This window comes from Triturus cristatus, chromosome 6 (genome assembly GCF_964204655.1).
Source record: "Triturus cristatus chromosome 6, aTriCri1.1, whole genome shotgun sequence".
NCBI lineage: Eukaryota > Metazoa > Chordata > Amphibia > Caudata > Salamandridae > Triturus > Triturus cristatus.
In genome coordinates, this window is record NC_140589.1 from 450165681 (window position 1) to 450187565 (window position 21885).

Here is a 21885-nt window from a genome sequence, read left to right on the forward strand (position 1 = left end):
GTACTTAAAATGCTGCATTTGTGGCAGGATAATCTATACTTGTCGTGGAAGGAGCTTACAGGAAAGCTAGCCTTTTTGTTATGCCTCATTACCTATAAAAGTGTGTCTGATGTCCGTGCCCTTGACATTACAGCCCTTATGTTTACTCTGGAAGGAATGTCATTTACTATTTTGCGTCGTACGAAGTCCAATACTAGGGTGGTTCATTACCCTGGGCCTATGAAACCATGACTGATTTATAGGCCACTGAAGGTGGCGCAACTATTCATTTCCCTCAAGAAGCCTTTCAAGCTGGACTCTACCACGACTATCACCTGTTGGGTGAGATGGGTCTTTCAGGAAGCAGGTATTGATACGACCTCCTCTGGGGCCCACTCTGCTAGGGGTGCTATGGCTCCATAGTGACTTCCGCCTCGAGGATATTCTCAGAGCGCCCGATTGGTCTTCGGAGTCAACTTTCAAGACCTTTTATTTCAAACCAATCACTGGCATAGCTTCATTAATTGTTAACCAGCTTTAAACTTGCATAATCTGAGCCTCCAGGTCCTGACATAGAATATAAAATTTCCTAGCTAGTATGAAGGAAAGTTTCAATTATATGAAGGACACAGAGGCGAGGATTATCACTCCTGATTAGATGCAATCTACTACCCTCCCTGTAGCCTGAGAGGTCTTCGGTTGGATAAGTATGTTTGGTTATGAACAGTATAAGAACCTTCACAATGACCTAAGATATTCCGTTGGTTTAAAGCATTACTGTGGTTTAAAATGTCTTTAATGCTTTTCGTTTAATTGGTTATGGATCTCTGACTTTGTAGCAATTTGTTAGATATGGTACTTTGTTTTACACATAATTGTTGGTTGGTTTCTTATACAGGATATCTTATGTTTTTCTGTAGGATCAGACAAGAAATTAGAATTCTGCGAGGAAAACTGAGTGCATGATGCCTCGCTCAAAGAAAGAGGAAGTGCTTTTCCTTGATGTTGGATATATAGGACTGACTCTACAGTTGTGTTCTTGAACTATTGCAAAGACTCTTAGGATTTGTGGTCTTTGAACAAAATATGTTGTTTTCATAACACTGCTGAACAAAATAAATGGGAAAAAATCATATTCCTCACCTCTGTGTCCTTAATAGTATTGAAACTTTCCTTCACGTTAGCTAGGACATTTTCTATTCTCAGTAATACACCACTCTGCAACAGCACCCTCTCTGAGTGACAAGATTCACAGCTTAGCCATGATTTATCACCTTTGACATAAAGTATATAACTGAAGTGTACAAAACAGTAAATACATGAATGCGTTTAACTCTTGATTTACAACAACAGAATACGTGGGAGTATAGGTTTGTAGCAGGCACTTACAGTGGCTTTTCTACAGTCATAATTTCAAGTTGTGAGAACAGAAGGTAAAGTGAGAATGAGTGGCCACAGAAGTAGCACCCACAAACTTAGAAGTAGATTTGTTTTAATATTTTGCCATTCCCACTCGGGAAGCACTTGCATGGTATTCCTCTGTGTGGTCACAGGTTTCGAGGAGTACTCCTTAGGATTCCTGTAAATCCCAAAATAGTAGTGCAAGTGTAGGAGGAACTCTGGGAGTGGTTATCTGAATTCTTGATTACAAGACTGTGTGACTCGAGCATGCGTGTACACAAATACAAGCATTTAACAATACATACATTGCCTACGATTATAACACTTAAGGGTTGTTAATTGCGCAGTGTGTTTGCTCTCTTTCGCTCTTAAAATATTATTGCTTTCAAAATCTTTCAAAGTCGGGTATCAGCCCGGCGCTAACCAAATTTTTAACTCCCTTCATGACAAAAGCTGATTTCATACCTGAAATATTTTGCTGTACATTAAACATTCTTCCTTCATCTAACAATACACATTCTACCTCAAACTATCCCTTATTTCTTCTTAATCCGAGAAGTGCACCTTAAGCCTGGCTGGTGATCCAATAAAAGAAGAGTCGCTGACACTAAAGCTTCTATAGCGAACCACCAACTGCTGCAGATATAATGATAGTAAGGAACATTTACAGCCAAGCAACACACACCACCCATCCTGATGTCGCATTCTATGATGTAGGCTATGTACTATGCACTCAACTGACTTTGCCTCGGTGAAACCAGGGCAGTCTACATTTGTTTGTGAAGCACAACTGTCATCCGCCTGTCCTTCGGGAAATGTTAGCATTATACATATCATGGTAGGTACGGACTCACTTCTATTTTCTTTTCAGACACTTGTTGAGCTCATACACCTTATTTTTCTCCGTCACTTGCCTCTGTTCTTGTTTCAGTAGAATATTCTCCGATTTTGCATCTGAGACCACCTCGCCCCCATCATCCCGTTTTCTGCAGCTCTTGCTCTAAGACTAAACTTTTATAGCAAAGAATGCCATATTCTCGTACTATACACCATTTTAGTACTGCATCTCCTAAAAACATTATCATTTTATCTTTTACCTTTAGGATATGTGGTCCCCAGTGCTGGGCACCGGTTACTGCAGATGTGCACCGTGGTAAAACGCCCTATCTCCTTCAATTGGTTTTACTGTTCCCTGTGTGTCCCAACATTTCACTTTCTCTCCAAGAGCCAGTACACATTGTTTGCTTACTAATTCCATTGCTGCCCAGTAAAAGAATGGACATATCCTGTTACCTATCTAAATAAATATAAGGAATCAGAGCAAGCTCTCCACATAATAGGAAGCTCAAGCCTCAAGGCCAGCCACAAATAAAGTGATTCAAGAAGATACGGTTGTGAATTACAAGCTTTCTTCATAAGAAAAAGATGGAGATGGGTGCAAACATACACGGGTCTAGGTGCCCTACAAGGTCCGCAACAGCAAGACTGGAGCACTCACCTGGCTCTCACACAAGGTATATGACACACTATAATTTGCATTCTAACAAACATGCACCAGGCCTGGTATACTGTACAAGAACGGCACATTGCTCCTAGCCTTATCAGTGGGAGGACCATGCTATATAAATTCTCAATATAATACAATGGCTTAACTCAAAGTTCACAATTTGCAATTGTGGGTTAGTGCAAAGTAAATATTGTGGTAGCAAAACCCATGCCTGAAACCCTAGGCAACAAGGATCCTTTGCCTAAGCGCATATTTAAAGTGTTGGCAAACAAAAGTAACACACTGCTTTCCCACACAAAACCCCCTATGAAACATCTTGTTGATTTGAACTTCTCCACATGCTTGGAGTTTAGTCAAAGTCCATGAGTAGTACAATGTGCTACAAATTAAACCAAAATGCCAGGAATTTTTATTATCCTCACATAAACCCTTTACTACAGCATTATGGCTCACCTGGCTTAGAATTCTCACTTCTTTCCAATCCACTCTAAAGCAGAACAGCCGGATTGGATACCTGAGCCTAAATCAAATGAAAGTTTGTCACTTAATGTGACATGCACTTTTTGTGGACAGCTTCACAGGCCAAATTGTGTAAGGGTAAAACAGTAAGACAAAAGCCAGTAGACCTGTGCACAACCAGATAAATGGAGGAACCAAGCCGACAGGTTAGACAAGGAGTTGTTCTTTCTGTTGTTCGATTGTTTTTCTTCCCTCTGAGTGAAACAGATTTAGGTTTACATGCTAGTCAGCTCATCAGAAGAAGAGAGGAAGCAATTAGCATAATACAAAAGACTGAGTAAAATTGCACAATAGAATGAACTTTCTTTGCATCTAATAAGGAAGCATCAAAACAGTCATAAAGGCAGTTCCTACCGACTTCAACCTCTGCATTCTTGTGATCATTTCCATAAAAAAGATGTGCCCACGTGCTGTGGAGAGCTCACCTGCTGTCAATCTGACTGTGCACATTTTGCCACCTTTCAGCCAGCTGATCCGCCTTTTCCTTGTGCCAGTCAAAGTCAAGATCACGTTCCTTGTGCGTCTTAAACATCTGATCACTAATTGCTTTTGCTTTCTGCAGCTCATCCTCCAAGGCATGAAATACCTCTCTTTTTTCATCTACTTCCGACCTCCAAAGCTAAAATACAATAAAACAATGATGATTAAAAAAGATGTTTGTTAAGAAATTTGTACATACAGGCCTAAAGTGATTTTAATAAGAGTTACATTTTTATCATATCGTACATGCACTTATTTAGCTGTTACCATGTATCAAATAGGTTATTTTACAAAGGACATAAATATAGATGAGTCATAGTGCTTATTTTGCGAATTTGGAGTTTCATTTATTAAGCACACTTTTGTCAGGAGCGCTTGGGTTCTGAGGCACGTTTAAAAGAAACATATTGGCATAAAATAAAAATAGGTGGCTGGAAATTATTAGAAAACAGTGGGTAACAATGTTGTGCCAAGAGAGCAAGAAGACTACTTTTCTACAGAGGAAAATGAAAGGGAATAGAACAGATTCTGACAAAGATTAAATGAGAATGAAAAAAAACAACAGTAGTAAAGTAGCAAAAGGCCAGTAGGTTATCAGTGCTAGAGAGACTGCATGTCTAGTTGTTAAAATTGTTTCGTCTTAAATTCATCGTACTGACATAGTGCCATCTTGTTCATATCACCTACACTAGGGAAATGCTTTGGGGGAGGGAGGTCACTTCTCATCAAGTACACATTTCTGCTTATTGGGGAGAGATAGTAATGAGTGAGAAAAAGATTTCAATGCCTAAGGGTTTGTTTCTCATCTCAACACATTATCTAAGGGTGTTTGAGTGGTCTCTCGCTGCATCTTCAATATTTACCTGACTTTTTGTTAGAGTCCCATTTATCACTTTGTATCCCCCTCAATCTTTTCAGGTTGTCTCTGAGGATAAGTCGACAGGCAGTATTTTCTTTTATGTATAAATATTTCAAGTATTTGTATAGCACAAACCTTGCCTAACTTAGGCAGTAGAGCGCTTGAAGCCAACATAAACTTTTGCTGCATGCAGCCTGTTGTAATTAATGGTGCATAGTTTCACATATTGGATGTCCCTGTTAGTTCTTAGCATTTATTCAATATACATTCTGATGCGCGTGTTTAGGATTGCACTTCCTTGAAGCATGAGCTGCATCAGTCAAGAGCTTGCAGGTTTCAGGGCGGGTTAGGAAGTGTGAAGTGGCTTACAGTTAATGAGTTAAAGGAGTGACTGAGAAGCTTTTTTTAAGATGCATATCATCATTTACATTTGGACACTTGGGGTATGCTGTTGAAGCCACCATGAGGTCTTACTGGCACATGCATCAACAATGCCATTTGCGATTCCTTATTAGCGAAAAATAAGGATTCGCTAATAAGGAATAGCAAAAGGCTATGCATGTACAAATCGCTTACAAAATAGAGATTTCTAAACATTCCTTAATTGCGACTCGCAAATTGCGAGTCGCAATTAAGGAATACCTCCCCATTAATTCCTATGGGCCTAGAGGCCCATAGGAATGAATGGGAAGACTTTCTCAATTTGCGATTCTCAATTAGAGGATCGCAAATTGATCATGCAATTTCAAGGGTGCCAGGGTGTCAAAAGGACACCCTGTTGCACCCCTGAAATCTGCATATGAGTACATCTTGCACACACACATGCCCCAAGGGCATGTGTGTGTGTAAAATGGAACTTTGAAAAATGCACTTTAGTGCATTTTGCAAAGTTTTTGCAAATTACCATGAAGTTCTACTTCATGGTAATTTGCTCCCCCTATTAGCGAAATCGCTAATATTTTTACTTTAATGCATTGCATTTAAGGAATCTCAATTTGAGATTCCTTAAATGCAATTGCAATTTAAGTAATCGCAATTTAGAGATTACTTAAATTGCGATTTTTGCATTTGGGATGATGCATCCCAAATGCAAAAATACCGGTCGCAAAGGGGCAGATTCTGAGAATCTGCCCGTTTACGACCGGTTTTTGCTTTGATGCATGTGGGCCTTATTTCCTTACTCCTGTGAATTGCATCATTATGGTCTGAATGCTACGTTCTCTTGGATTACTGCTGGATCGCACCTGCTCTTTAGAGCTCTGCCTGAGGTCTTGAAATCTCCTTGATTGGATCCCTAATGGTTATCAGATCATCACATTTTAGATTTGCATATCTTGGGGGTAGCCTCCCCACATCCAGGCTCCTTCCAGATTGTGGAGTCCAGCAGGGAAAGGCCTTCAGTCGGTCTTACATACCTTGTTAAAGAATTTAAATTAGTGCCAGGAAGTATCCATTCAAACCCCAGCTCAGGGGGTGTTGACCCCAGCAACTTGTATTGTATAGTATTATAGTAAACTTTGATAGGAGGACAAAGAAACATGGTCAAGGGTCAGTTTTGTATACAGCCCCCTATTGTGATTGTCTCTTTTTGCCAACTTCCTCCGCTTTGGTGAAGCAGCTTGCCTTTCAACAAAGTCAGCACATACGTATGGGGGTTCTGCTTCACTAACCTCCTCTCTTCGCCCTCTTTTTCCCTCATGCTGCGGTTCACTGAAGATATTTCACTTTGAACACCTTGTTCTCAACCCACCCTCTTCTATTTCACATCTTCATTGGTTGACATAGTTCTTCATAGCAAGCATAGACAAAGCCAATAGGACGGGGGTCTGGGTACTTTTTATAGCTGACTGGGGTGGTTTTAGGGCTCAGGGCAGGGGCTGGGCCATTTTTTAGGGCTGAGGTACAGGATTTAGGGCTCAGGGTGGGGGCTGGGATGTTTTTATAGCTGTGGGCCGCTTTTAGGACTCAGGGTGAGGCGATGGGGTGTTTATAGGGCTGGGGTCGGGGTTGTACTCAGGGCAGGGGGCTGGATTTTAGGGATCAGGGCGGGGGCTAAGGTGTAACCTTAACCACACATATGTTTTTACCAATTATGCCATTGCAACGAAATCCGTTGTAAAGGCATGCTTGGTAGAGGCATACGTGATGAAGACCCGGTCGTTGTTAAGACCACATTGTTCAGCCATTGCGTGGTTCCGTCATACAAGCAAATTAAACATTGGCTAAAAATAAAAATATTTTTGGTCTCAAAAAGCACACACTATCATAGTTATTTCTAGCACTGAAGGGATCTACATTGTGTGAAGATGTGCTCCTTGTGAAAGAGTAGAATGCGGTCAATCACAATGAAGTTAGCCAATAGCTGAGTGGGCTGACCCACTTTCCATTACTATATGCTGTACTGGGCGCAATAAATATGTGAATTGCAAAAGGAAATGGATGAAGAGGACTAGATAGCACCCCCTATATGTAAGTGTATTATAACATATGGGATTATGCATTCCCTGTTTGAAAAGCTGGTATCTAATTTCTTTATAACCCGCGAAATGTGACACACTCTGTCGCCGATTATAAAGAAATCATATCAGAAGTCAACAGTTGGGCTCTAACATCACAATGCCTGCTACCAGCAGCCGAGGTGAAAGGTAGGTCAAGACAGAGAGAATAATTAAAGCAACAATTTAAATGGCAAAACAAATGTTGCTTTTCTTTCTTCTGATCTGTTTTTCTAGTTGTACAATGACAATCTGTAAGGTGAGATTATTGCCAACATGTTCATTTTTTACACTCCTAAGGTAGTTATAGAAAAGGTATAACCTCACCGTATGTTTCTACTTAGCGTTTTCCTAATGCATTAAATTGATTCTAATATCTTTTTGCAACAATTATGTACCAGCTTTTTAGGAGTTTTATTTCGCACTAGACATTCCATTATTCAATTTTATTCTTCTCATTTGCAAACATGTTCTTTCTTATAGGAAAGCGCTACGCACCAAGGATATAAGTGGTTTGTGGGAGCCGTGATGGTGTGACCGTGTATCATTAGGAAGAAAGTACCCCCATTATAAAGATATTGCAAGCCACCTCGGGGTTCCCTAATCTTATAAAGGAACTCCTCTGAGACTTGTACGACAGTGAGTACTTTATCTATATACATGTACTATGAAAAGGTATTGGCTATCACCAGATCTAAAAGGATCAGGACTATTTTTTAGCATAAAATCTCACATCACTGTATCAGTTTGCCAATTCCCAACTTGGTTCTTTACCATCCAAACTGACAGTAATAAATGTATAAACCACATCATTATTATAAGTCGCAGTATTGATTGTAGTAGTAGCAGTAGAGGTATTAATGGTTGATTGACCAACATGTTATACAGATGAAAGGTGCAGTTAAAAATATAAACAAATTGCTAATTTGCAAGGAGGTATTTTCGTTAGGCTACCACATATTTGTGGTTGTACCAAAAAGTCATAACCAAAATACCGTCTAACAGAAATGATGTGTCCTAAATAGTGCTTAAAAAAATATCACCCCATTTGAGTTAATTCAAAATGCACACCCAAAGGGGTACTATTGTTGTAAATATACAGGTGGCGAAATTTCAGTCAGATAATACTTTTGCTAACAATATTTGAAATACAATCATTTGTGGTTCCTTGTTTCCAAGAAAATGCAGGGCTTTTGCTCAGCCAGCTGGCTTGAAAAAGACCTATGTGGCATGAAAAGAACACCACCAAAAAGATGTACGCTTGCGGTCTTGCAGGTTTGTCTTTTCAAATTGCATTACAATACTACTAGTCACTATCAGGATGCATACTCCTTTCAGAATGTAGCCATGGGCAGGACAGTGAGGGGATGAACACCAAAGGTAAACAGTGATTTGAGCGTGAGAAGTAATGTGGTTTGGACTAAGAAACCTGTATTACAGATAGAAGGGGAGAGAGGGAAAGATCTTAGAGACAGACACATGGCTTTCCACCGAGAACATGTCTGGTGATTTTATCCTGTAGGTACTTTGGGTCTGATTTATGAAATGCTCTATGGACCACTAGAAAGATAGGAAAGGTTTTGAATCAAATCAGGTCGTGTTACAGATGGTTTCAGCTGTCATACAGAGTCAAAGTATCTACCTGAATATTATAAGTAACCAGATGTTCATAAAAGAATATTAGACTTTTAATTGGTTCACTGCACGTTGTTTTTACATATTATTGCTCTCATGTATCCACTGTACTGTGGCTTTCTAACTGGTGTGCTGTGATGTTGCTCTGTTTGGTCTTCTCTACGCTCAGATGTTTCTGGCAGGTACAGAAGGCATGTTCAGGTCATGGTAGGAGACAGATAATAATGAAGCAACTGATTTATGTACGTGCCCAGTGCACAGCACAAGGTTTGACTGTAGTGTATTTTTCATGTGCATTCCAAACCACAAATGTTTGGTGACTGTTACCTATGGAACATCAATTTCTGCCTCTTTCAGCACATGCAGTCATCGTAACCTGGATGCAGGTATGCCAGGAAAGTAAGCAATTTATAAACAGAAACAGCAGCTCATCAGCAATTCACCAACTCAATGGCAGCAGCTGTGATGGATGTGTTTTCCTTCTGGGTTTGTTCAGGGTTTTTTGTTATCTAAAACTTTCTCTATTTGTTCCCACCCAAAACTTCTAACTTCTCAATACCATGTACAATAATTCTAGAAGAAATGTTTTTGTACACTAAGTAGTATAGAAAGAAATGATGTACTCAGATCTTGGTCAGAGGCTCAAAAGGCTGATTTTGGTGAGTATATATTGAGCTCTTTTTGGAGATGATTTCTTGGTGATGCTGTGCTTAAAGGATAGACTGCTGTCAATTGTGCAGGTTTATGTTTTAAAACCTTGAGTGGATGAGAGATCAGTACTGCTGTTTCTGTTAGAGTGTGCTTCCTTAAGTATTCTCTACACTCATCTTAGCATAAAAAGATTGATGGAAAACCAAATTTCTAGAACACGTTGCCAGTTATTCCAGTAGTGAAAAGAGCTAAGGCTAGTGAGAACCTTCTGGCGTTAAACATTTTGTTTGTGGAATGCCTTCTAATAAGAGGTCAGAAAGAAAATTTAAACTCTCTTGCCCAGTGCTTAATGGAGTCTCATTAGCCATTATGTTTCCAACTCAGATGCGCTTGGTTTAGTGTAGCACTGTTTAAAAAACAAAACAAAATAGAAAAAAAATAACTTGGAGTTAGTTACCATCTACTGCCAAACAAGGAGGTAACTTCCGTTAAAGTTACTCTGCAACAAATGCCCATTATCAAAACTTCCTCAAACACACAAACTCATTAAAAGGCTTGAAAAAGTACAAACTTCTTATCTTGATAGGATGGAAATAGGGGTATCAAGCAGTACATGAGAACATGTCACTCACATGGACAAAACATTTGCTTTTTTTATCTAAATAAACTTGTTCAGCGAAGGCAAAACACAGGTGAATAGCCAATCAAAGTTCATGTTTTTCTTTTAAATCTTTCTGTACATTTGTGCAAAAATCCTGACAATGATCATATAAGCAAAGCAAATCCAAAAAAACAGAGTTCATTTACGTGCACAACAATTTGGCATTAGTGGCATTCATTTTTTGTTTAACAACAGACTTAATACAGATAATTCGTACCTTCAGTGTAGCTACCAGGCTCTCAATTGCTTTTTTGTCAGATGTAGCTGCATCTTCTTCACACAACTTTGTTTCATAAAGTTTCACAAGAGATTCTGCACCCTGGGTGTTTTGTAGAACCAAATTTATAGTCTTTAACCTGAAACAAAGTTAATCAATACTGGAATTAATAATACCTAAACACAACTCAATTCTTTCTTAAGTAAACACCATGAATAATAATTAATTATTAAACATCATGACACGCTTTCTACTGTTTATTATGGTGATAAGATCAGTACCAGTCCTGCTATATGCGGACGACGCGGTGCTTATTGCATGAACTCCCAGGGCATTACCAGCTTTAATTGATGGGTTTGTCTCCTTCATGAATACACTGGATTTATCACCCAATTTTAGTAAATAATTTGTTATGGAAATGAGCTGAAGGGGGATTAGCAAAAAATCCTAAAAGGCTGGCACGGCTTGCCTAGCCAAAGTCCAGACTTTTACATATTTAGGTGTTCTATTCGACGATAAATTGAATTGGAACAACTTGAGGGAGGAAAAGGCTATAGTCATGTAAAAATCCCTGGGAGCTGTAGCAAATTACGCCCATATGTTAGGGACATGGTCTCCGGGGGTGATTTTAAAATGATATCAGTCATTTTGTATTCCAAAGGCTTTGTATAGGTGTGAGATTTGGGGCTATAAGCAGCTGACAAGCTTCAAATCATCCAAAATAAATGTTTAAGATGGATTTTCAATTTGCCACAGGGATCATCTGCTTACGCTGTACATGAGGAGTTGAGGGTTAAATATATCATTGCAGTTAAGCCCTTGCTCTGTTGGGTGAATGTATGTTCCAACAAAGAGGCTTCTTTTAATCAAGCAATTATTTTGGACTGTCTCTCCCTGGATCATGCCCTGAAAATCCCCTGGCTTAAATACATTAAAGAATCATTTAGTGCCCTGGGAAGACCTGATATTTTTAGGAATCATGAGTCAGTAAAGAAGGTGGACAAAAATTTAATCAAAGATCTATTTTTCAAATCACAGAGCACTGAGCGCGAAGGAAGGTAGTTTAATAAGCCTATGGCAAGAGCCCATGCCCTCGTTAAATCAGTGCCTGGCATGGAACACTACCTTGCCTTTTTAACATGTCCCTATGAGCGTTTTTTAATCACGCGTTTTAGACTGAATATGTTTCATCACTTAGATGCCTCTCCTCCTGGTTTTATAGTACGAACAGAGGATAGAGGGCCCCGTGGCTGCAAAAATAGGTATCCACAGGATACTTTACACTTTATCTTTTTATGTAAATATTTTACACATCCTAGACGACAGTTTTTTAAACCTTATTTAAAAGAAATGAGATTTAGACAGGCACAAGTTGCTCTTTTGCACCTGCAACTTATGCAGAGTGCTCCTACACTGTGTGTTGTTTCGCATTTATTAAAAGCAATGATTAGATCAAGAAAATCTAGATTCGACTGAGCGCAGGAGGGATGCAGAATTGGCTTGGCAGATAACAGAATTAAAATGCAGCGAAAGTATGATATAACTGTGTTTACATGAGGCTGTTATGATTAATTTTATGCTAAAGGGAATTTTACGTGACGATTAAGGGTTGACTCGATACACTCCTAATAGTAAAGGCTAGAAACAGGATTGTTTAGATGCTCGTGGAATGATATTAATAAGTGTATTTATTGTGTGATGAAATATGTTTTTGTGAAATTGTTATTGTTTTGAATGCATGATCTTTTTTATGGCAGTATTACTGACGAATAAAGATTGTTTATTATTAGTCTCTCAATAGGAGTTTACAAAGAATCCCAACGGAGGCACTAAATGGATTTTCCGCCTGATTTAGGATTATGTGTTTTGCAGTAAAACTTGCACCTAATGGTTTTTCCACGGATGTGTTTCATCTCTGAAAAATAGATGGAATTTGCCAGGAAAAATGCTCAGAATGGTTGAAAATCTTTTGGAAATGTGTCTGCAGACGCCTATTCCCATGGTCAATCCTCGTTCTAAGGATCTAACTCATAATAATGCAGTAATACCATGCCAAGTCACTATCAAACTCTGCTGTGTATTTAATTCTTGGTATGGTATTACTACACCACTTTAAAGTAGAGCACATAATACGTTCAGAGAAATGCCAGGTAAGAATCTGATGAGACCCTAAATTATACTGCAAAGTGAAATCCAAGAGACTAAATGACCAGGTCAATGTTAATGAACTAAAAACAGGGTCAATAAGTTCTTCAGTCAGACCATACCAACTTGTAAGTGCAGTGCCACGCTACCTTTGATGTGGTTTTCAGTTCTCCAACTGAGTTCACTGTAAGAGAAGGTGTAACTGTATGTCTTCGGTGGTCAATATCCCCAGCGGTTCTGTCCTGGCATGGAGCCCGGAATGACAACGACACTGATGATGTGACTATCATGGAAATGTACCCTTTGTTCTCTTGTGTGCACAATTCTTTTCCAGTTGCACTGGATGAAATTGGGTCTTTACCCAAATCATTTCTAAGCACCCCACTATCACCAAAACACTAGAGACCTGTTTCTATGAATATGCTTTTTTATCTACTTTTGCCCCAGGAAAAACAGGAAAAAACATAAACCGTTGCTGTACGGTATGTGAAGTTCTATTATTTACTCAGACTTGAAATATAACTTTTATAATACACAATCAGCAATCACACCGCCAAAAATGTAACTGAGCATCTCTAAATTAGTACATATTTGGTAAAACAATAAATATATTTACACCACACTGATGCAGAGTGATACTTACTTTTCTAAATAGATGGAAGACAAGGAGTAGATATGATTCATATTCTGAATGACTGCACTTAGCTCTGAACGCAGTGTGGGGACGGAAAGTGAAGCAGCAGCTTGATTGAAGAACTCCTCACACTTATCAGTAGTCACTCCTAGGTCATCTTTAAGGCGATCTAACTCTTTCTTTAGTTTCTGAAAAATAAATCAGTTGTTATTTATTTTGTATTACTCTGGCTGACTCCTTGAGATCTTTTTGTCCTCATTCTTCTAGAATGTTTAAAAATCGAGGAAAGTATTTTTCCAAAATGAACTTCATAACATTTCCTACTGATGATAACCTTAAAGGATAAATACAAGAAACTGCTCTGGAACTCCAAAAATAGAGGTGAGGTCTATTTTACATAAATACTGCCAGTGTGTGTCCATTGCTCACTTGCAAATATAATGCTACAGGAACCAGCTCATAAAATGAAAGTGCGTGCGGGTCTGTGAGTGTATGTGTGTGTGTGTGTTTTCACTGAGAGAACACAGTTAAAGTGCAGTTGTTCTTAAAACAAAACATAAAACTATTAAAATTTGCTGATTATGATTAGGTAAACTAACCATTACTCATACCCCTTCATGCACTTCTCATGGCCTTACCCGTGTCATTGCTCATGGCATGGTAAACGACATCACTGATAATAACTCAAATGATATCATTGATGGCATTACTGATGACATCATCTGTGAGAGTGATGATGACTGTGCACCCCTGAGAATAATGTGAAAAAGTGGCAAATGCCTGCTATGTAAGACTAAAGGCAATAAGCAGTTGGGGGTGATCACGCAGAAAAGGGTGGGAGAAGGTTAACACCTGCTGTGCAGAACTGAAGGGGGGATGGGATTGGTCACTCACGAACATTTCAATGCAGGTCTCAGCCAAAGGTCATCCACTAATGCAGACAGCCAAAGGTTAACCGATACAGGCCAACCATGGATGTTCGGGTGGATGACATGGCCAAAGGACAGACCCTGCAGCTAACCCCCGCTGTGCACAGCCAAAGGCAGAGTATTTGCATCCATGGATGGTGTTACCAATGATTTCATCTGTGATCTCATTTAATATAATGAGTGATGATAAAAGTAGGTTATTAAGCAGTACATGACAAGAGTACAAGATATTGTCAGTTTGGCAAAACACTAGCTTATTCTACCAAGGTCCAGAATGCCAATTTTGGTGTACATCACACATTGGGAAGAAGGCCAAAAGAGTCAAAAATAAGTGATTTCACATTTTAGTGATCATAGGAAATTTTGCTCACGCTTACAGCCCGAATAGCTGAATGGATTTGCACAAAACGAATCATGCTTTTGGAAACTTGATCTATACGCGTTCAGTAAATTTTGAGATATTAGTGTTTTAAAAAGATGCCAAGTGGGCTTTAAATACTTTTTAATTTTGTATATCCTTGGCATTTTAACTTGTGAATCATTTTTGCAAATCCTGAAAATTACATTTTCAAAACATTAATGTTGTCTCTCACATATTTACCTAACTATAACATTACTTTAACCTTTAAAAAGGGGCGTGGCCTGGACCACCTCTCTGCAATGCAGTCCTGTGGCGCTTACTAGAGGTACCTGGTGGGCTAGTTGGGCCCCAGGGACCCCCAGTATTGAAGGGGAATTAATTCCTCAACTTAAAACGTGCCACAGGGCGCGTTTGCAGAGTGTTGCTGGGGGTGGGTGGGGCCTCCGGCACAATTGCGTGTGTCTTTCTATTTAGCTTTTTGGAATGGGGGCTGTGTGGCCCCCCTTCTTTTTACTTTTTTTGGGCCCTGGGGACCTCATCCCTCAGGGCCTGACCCCCATTTAAAAAAATAAAATAAATATATGAATGGGAAGGAGGCCGCGTGGGCCCCCCTCCCATGGCCAATTCCGGCCCCGGGGACCCTATCCCCCAGGGCATGGCCAAATATATATATTTTTTCTATGGAGGGTGGCTGCCTGACCCCCCTCCAGAGGCTTCTATTGGTCCCGGGGACCCCATTCCCCGGAGCCGGTCTTTATTTTTTTGGGGGGGGGGGGCGCATGGCCCCCCTCCCGGACAACTTTTAGCCCCGGGGACCCTATCCCTGGGGCAGGCCCTATCCGTTGCGGGAGCCGGCATTGCTTTTCCACATGGGTAGCTGCTGACATGCTCCCCTTGTGGAAAAGCAATTCTGCTTTGCTTCATTGACGCAGGGAAACCTGCTCTCGCTTCAATGAAGCAAAGCAGTTTGCAATGACAGGGCGGGAACCGAGCGGCTCCCGCCCTGTCATTGTAAACAGCAGTGTCCCGGGGGTGGACACACCAGGACAATGCAGGAGCCGGCCCTGGGGGGTGGCGGTCCCCAGGGCCATGACGGGCTCCAGGAGGGGAGCCGCGTGGCCCCCCTCCCACCTATTGCACAGCCCCGGGGAGGTGGTGGTCTCTGGGGCTCAGGGGTCCGTTACGGACCCCTGAATTTGAATATTAGTGCCCCGGGGGCTGGCAGTCCCTAGGGCTGCGTAGGGGCCATGTACCCCCGCAAATATTTATGGAAAGCCCCGGGGGGTGGTGGTCCCCGGGGCTGTGGGGGCCTCCTTGGGCCCCCGCAATTACATTATCGCATGCCCCCGGGTCTTGGACCACCCGGGGGCTAAATAATAACAAAGCGTAGGAGGCCGCGCTTCGTTTTTTTAAATTTTCTTCCGGAATTCACGCTAGAATGCGCGAATCTCGACGATTTCTTTTTTTTTAAATGCTTTTTTGGGCCCTGGGGTTCCTTATGGGACCCACTGAGCAGGCCTAGGGGGTCAGGGTGTTTCTACCCTGCCCACTTTTCTTTTTTTCACCTTTGTTTCCCTGTTTTCTTGTGCCTCAAGGCACAAGACGGCTGCAAACACTTCCTGGTTTGGAGTGTTGACAGCCAATTAGAATAAAGCTCGTGGTCGGGAGGGTCCGCGGATCCACCGCGCCTCGATATCGAAACTTTTATTTTTGATTTTCTCAGCAAGTACTGAACGGATTTACACCGTTTAACAAAAAGAGTTCTTTCTGAAACAAGGGCTAGCTTTTTGCCAAATTTGGTGTAATTCCGTTTAGCAGTTCGGGCTGTAGCCGTGTCTAAAGATTCCTATGGAAAATAACATAAAGAAAACACGTTTTGGGACCCCCCCTTATTCTTGGCCCCCCGCTTACCGAATCACCCCGAAACTTTCAGGATTGGAGCTGACCAGAGCGCCCCACGAGTTTTGAAAATTTCACGAAGATTCGTCATCCGGCGCCAAAGTTATTGGGAAAACGAAAAATGCTTTTCCTATGGAAACTAGGTCCTAACTATAACTACCTACTGGCAACCGCCAGTAGGTAATAGATATATATATATATATATATATATATATATACACATATATATAGTGTATATATATATATATTTTCTTAATGTATATATAAGCAGCTGAAACGCGTTTGCCACAGCGTTTCCTGAATCGTGCATACCACGCGCTGCAACAATTGCTGAAACGAATCCAGTTGTCCTTCCCATGGTGTGTCGGTCTCATTCTTATCCAGGGTGAGCATTGGACTTTATGTTTTGACTAGAAGGCAGGCACTGGTCTCCGACACCCCCTCTCGGTCTGGTGTGACACGTGAAGCCAGCAACTTTGGACTATGTACCTAAATACAACGCGTCACACCCCCCATGCGGTTATATTACCACAGTGTCTTACCTACTGCGCGGGGAGAGAGGCTGTAGAATTTTCTACAGGGGAATCCATTGGTTTCAGCTGCAAACCTGATTTCCTAGGATTCGTCGCTGGTGGTGAGGAAGTCAGTATGCCAATAGGAATTGGGACGACACTGGGTATTTGGTCGAACTCCTCACTGTATGGGTAACCACATCAGACTTTGTTTCCCAGCATGCAGCGGATCTTAGGCCAGCACGGTGAACAACGCAGTAAAGCAAAGGAGGAGCCGAAAAACATTACAATAATGGGAGTGGCTACAACACTATCGCAAGATTTAAACCAGCCCCAGTCGAAAGACCCTTCTTGGAAACCAGGCACTGATGAAAGCCTAAGCAGCTGAAACGCGTCTGCCACAGCGTTTCCTGAATCGTGAATACCACGCGCTGCAACAATTGCTGAAATAAATCCAGTTGTCCTTCACATGGTGTGACGGTCTCATTCTTATCCGGGGTGAGCATTGGACTTTATGTTTTGACCAGAAGGCAGGCACTGGTCTCCGACACCCCCTCTCGATCTGATGTGACGTGTGAAGCCGGCAACTTTGGACTATGTACCTAAATACAACGTGTCACCCCCATGCGGTTATATTACCACAGTGTCTTACCTACTGCGCGGGGAGAGAGGCTGTAGAATTTTCTACAGGGGAATCCACTGGTTTCAGCTGCAATACCTGATTTCCTAGACTTTGTCGCTGGTGGTGAGTGAAGTCAGGATGCCAATAGGAATTGGGACGCCACTAGGTGTTTGGTCGAACCCCTCACTGTATGGGTAACCGCATCGGACTTCGTTTCCCAGCATGCAGCGGATCTTAGGCCAGCGCGGTGAACAACGCAGTAAAGCAAAGGAAGAGCCGAAAAACATTGCAATAATGGGAGTGGCTACAACACTATCGCAAGATTTAAACCAGCCCCAGGCGAAAGACCCTTCTTGGAAACCAGGCACTGATGAAAGCCTAAGCAGCTGAAATGCGTCTGCCACAGCGTTTCCTGAATACCACGTGCTGCAACAATTGCTGAAATAAATCCAGTTGTCCTTCCCATGATGTGACGGTCTCATTCTTATCCGGGGTGAGCATTGGACTTTATGTTTTGACCAGAAGGCAGGCACTGGTCTCCGACACCCCCTCTCGATCTGATGTGACGCGTGAAGCCGGCAACTTTGGACTATGTACCTAAATACAACGCGTCACCCCCCCATGCGGTTATATTACCACAGTGTCTTACCTACTGCGCGGGGAGAGAGGCTGTAGAATTTTCTACAGGGGAATCCACTGGTTTCAGCTGCAATACCTGATTTCTTAGACTTTGTCGCTGGTGGTGAGTGAAGTCAGGATGCCAATAGGAATTGGGACGCCACTAGGTGTTTGGTCGAACCCCTCACTGTATGGGTAACCGCATCGGACTTCGTTTCCCAGCATGCAGCGGATCTTAGGCCAGCGCGGTGAACAACGCAGTAAAGCAAAGGAGGAGCCGGAAAACATCGCAAAAATGGGAGTGGCTACAACAGTATCGCAGGATTTAAACCAGCCCCAGGCGAAAGAACCTTCTTGGAAACCAGGCACTGATGAAAGCCTAAGCAGCTAAAAACGCGTTGCCACAGCGTTTCCTGAATCGTGCATACCACGCGCTGCAACAATTGCTAAAATAAATCCAGTTGTCCTTCCCATGGTGTGTCGGTCTCATTCTTATCAGGGGTGAGCATTGGACTTTATGTTTTGACCAGAAGGCAGGCACTGGTCTCCGACACCCCCTCTCGGTCTGGTGTGACGCGTGAAGCCAGCAACTTTGGACTGTGTACCTAAACACAACGCGTCACCCCCCTATGCGGTTATATTACCACAGTGTATTACCTACTGTGTGGGGAGAGAGGCTGTAGAATTTTCTACAGGGGAATCCACTGGTTTCAGCTGCAATACCTGATTTCCTAGGATTCGTTGCTGGTGGTAAGTGAAGTCAGGATGCCAATAGGAATTGGGACGCCACTGGGTGTTTGGTCGAACCCCTCACTGAATGGGTAACCGCATCGGACTTCGTTTCCCAGCATGCAGAGGATCTTAGGCCAGCGCGGTGAACAACGCAGTTAAGCAAAGGAAGAGCCGAAAAACATCACACTAATGGGAGTGGCTACAACACTAGCGCAAGATTTAAACCAGGCCCAGGCGAAAGAACCTTCATGGAAACCAGGCACTGATGAAAGCCTAAGCAGCTGACACGCGTTTGCCACAGCGTTTCCTGAATCGTGCATACCACGCGCTGCAACAATTGCTGAAATAAATCCAGTTGTCCTTCCCATGGTGTGTCGGTCTCATTCTTATCTGGGGTGAGCATTGGACTTATATATATATATATATATATTATATATATATATATATATATATATATATATATATATATATATATATATATTACCTACTGGCGGTCGCCAGTAGGTAGTTATAGTTAGGACCCCTTTTCCATAGGAAATCCGCAACATTCTATTTTGAATAACTTTGGCACCGGTCGACGAATCCTCGCGAATTTCTCAAAATAGGTGGGGCGCTACGCTCCGCTCCTACCCTGAAAGTCTCGGGGGGATTCGTCAAGCGGGGGCTGAGATAAAAGGGGGGTCCCAAAACGCGTTTTTCCCATGCATTTTTCCATAGGACCTTTAGACAGGGCTACAGCCCGAACGGCTGAACAGAATTACTAGAAATTTGGCAGAGAGGTAGTCCTTAGGTCAAGGAAGTGCCTTTTGTAGGTTTGGTGTAAATCTGTTCAGTAGATTCTGAGAAAATAGCCTTTAAATCAATATATATATCTGAGCCAGCTTACGGTACGCTTACCGTAAGCTTACCGTACGCGTACGGTGGCGTGCGCGAGCGCGATTCTGATTGGCTGTTACATCTAAGTAAACATTCGAGTCGGTCGAAACCAGGAAGCGGCGGCCGCCATTTTCTCTCTCGCACTCTGAGGGGGGGGCTGTAAATAAAGGCACAAAACATATAAAGGGGCTGTTTAGACAGCGCCCATGCACATAGCCATGTTAGTTGAGTCCTCAAAGGCCAAAAACGGTAAATTTTTATTTTTTGAAAATTTCGCCGATTACGCTTACCGTACGCGTACGGTGCGCTTACGCTAAAAATTTTAATAAAAAAAAAAAACTCTCTGTGCATGGCATATTATTGTCATCACTTACAAATTAAATTTAACAGATTACCTATCACAAGGAAGCGCATAATATGTCCTCCATGTGCGCACGGTGCGTAACGTGGGCACGCGGTGCGCGTAGCGCACTGCGTGCCCACCTTGCGTGTACGGCACTAACTGCGTAAAGTGGGCGCGCGGTGCGCAAAGCGCACCGCGTGCTCACCGTGCGCGCACGGTGCGCGAAGCGCACCGTGCGCGCACGGAACGAACTGCGTTAAGTGGGCGTGCACGCCACGAATGGCGTAAAGTAACTTAGCATTTAAAAAAACGTACAAATTCACTGAAAAAACCATAGGTTTCACACACGTTATAGTTAGGAATTAGCATTTAAAAAACCTTGCAAATTCACTGAAAAAACCATAGGTTTCAGACATGTTATAGTTAGCGGAAATTTTACTGATAAAAAACCAATGAAATTCCCCCGTTATAGTTAGTGCAGGCAACTATAACTCACGCGACCGCAATCTTCTGCTGATGACATATGTGTCTTTATGAAAAAAAAATATTTCTAATATATGTATAGCTAAAAATTTATGGAAGAAGACATGGGCAAATAAGTGTCTAAATACAGTATTAGCATCAGCAGAGGATTGCGGTCGCGTGAGTTATAGTTGCCTGCACTAACTATAACGGGGGAATTTCATTGGTTTTTTATCAGTAAAATTTCCGCTAACTATAACATGTCTGAAACCTATGGTTTTTTCAGTGAATATATATATATATATGTGTGTTTTTCCCCCCAATGGAAATATAAAGATCAAAGTGACATTAAACTTAGTATTTGTAATTATATCTTACTTTAGATTTAAAAAAAACCTTTAAAGTTCACTGAAAAAAAACAAAGGTTAAAAGTCACGTGATAGTTAGGTGAAAATTGGTCAGAATACTTCCCTAAATATTAGGAGACTACATTACATATTGGAAGCTGCACCTGAACTTTTCTGTAATGCTGGATGCATTTCTCTTGACCTCCAGCAAGCATTTGATACGCTTAATTGGAAATATATCTTCGCTACTATGAAACGATATGGCATCCCGAAAGACTACCTAAAGTGGGTTAAATTACTATATACCGCCCCTACAGCGCGTGTTAGGACGGGATCCCACATATCTCATCCTTATCCAGTGGCAAGGGGTACACAACAGGGTTGTCCCGTGTCGCCACTGGTATTTGTTTTATCACTAGAACCTTTACTCATTAAACTCCGTAAGGAGGCCGCAACCCTAGGGATCCAAATAGGACAATCAACACATGTAGTATCAGCATATGCTGACGACCTAACCACAAATATAGCACCTATTCCACATATATTTCAACAATTTGAGCGGGTTTTAGGCTTGGCAATGAATGCTCCCAAATCACATGCATTTTTTATGCAATCCAGGGAAAATCCATATCCCATTAATTTTGGCGATCTTATTATAACAACTGCGCAGCAAACTTTTAAATATTTGGGCATACAAATATACAGATCTCCACAAGATTTGCTGGATGGCAATGTGGTGAAGACGATTAGATCCTTACGGGAGCAAGTCGCATTTGGACATCACTGCCTTTATCGTAGATGGGCAGAGTGGCCATTTCTAAGATGGTGATGCTCCCGAGGCTTTTATATTTTTTCACTAATTTACCATTGCCGATTCCTGAACACATATTTCGTCCACTTGACACCCTTCTAATAGAACTTATCTGGGGTAGCGGACGCACAAGGATGAGCCTAGCTAAATTACAATTAACCTGAGGAAGGTGGATTGGGTGCCCCTGACT

General features: G+C 41.8%; 1 protein-coding gene across 15 annotated transcripts in view; it reads right to left on the reverse strand.

Annotated features, from left to right (window-relative positions):
• The window catches only part of DST (dystonin), a 1436897-nt gene that overhangs the window by 712404 nt on the left and 702608 nt on the right, over positions 1–21885 (reverse strand). For all 15 annotated transcript variants that reach the window (XM_085610880.1, XM_085610881.1, XM_085610884.1 and 12 more), the window contains 3 exons: positions 13193–13371; positions 10405–10543; positions 3832–4025 (listed from right to left, as the gene is read on the reverse strand). In XM_085610880.1, the coding sequence (XP_085467006.1) occupies positions 3832–4025; positions 10405–10543; positions 13193–13371 (512 nt within the window). The remainder of the gene's footprint in view (positions 1–3831; positions 4026–10404; positions 10544–13192; positions 13372–21885) is intronic.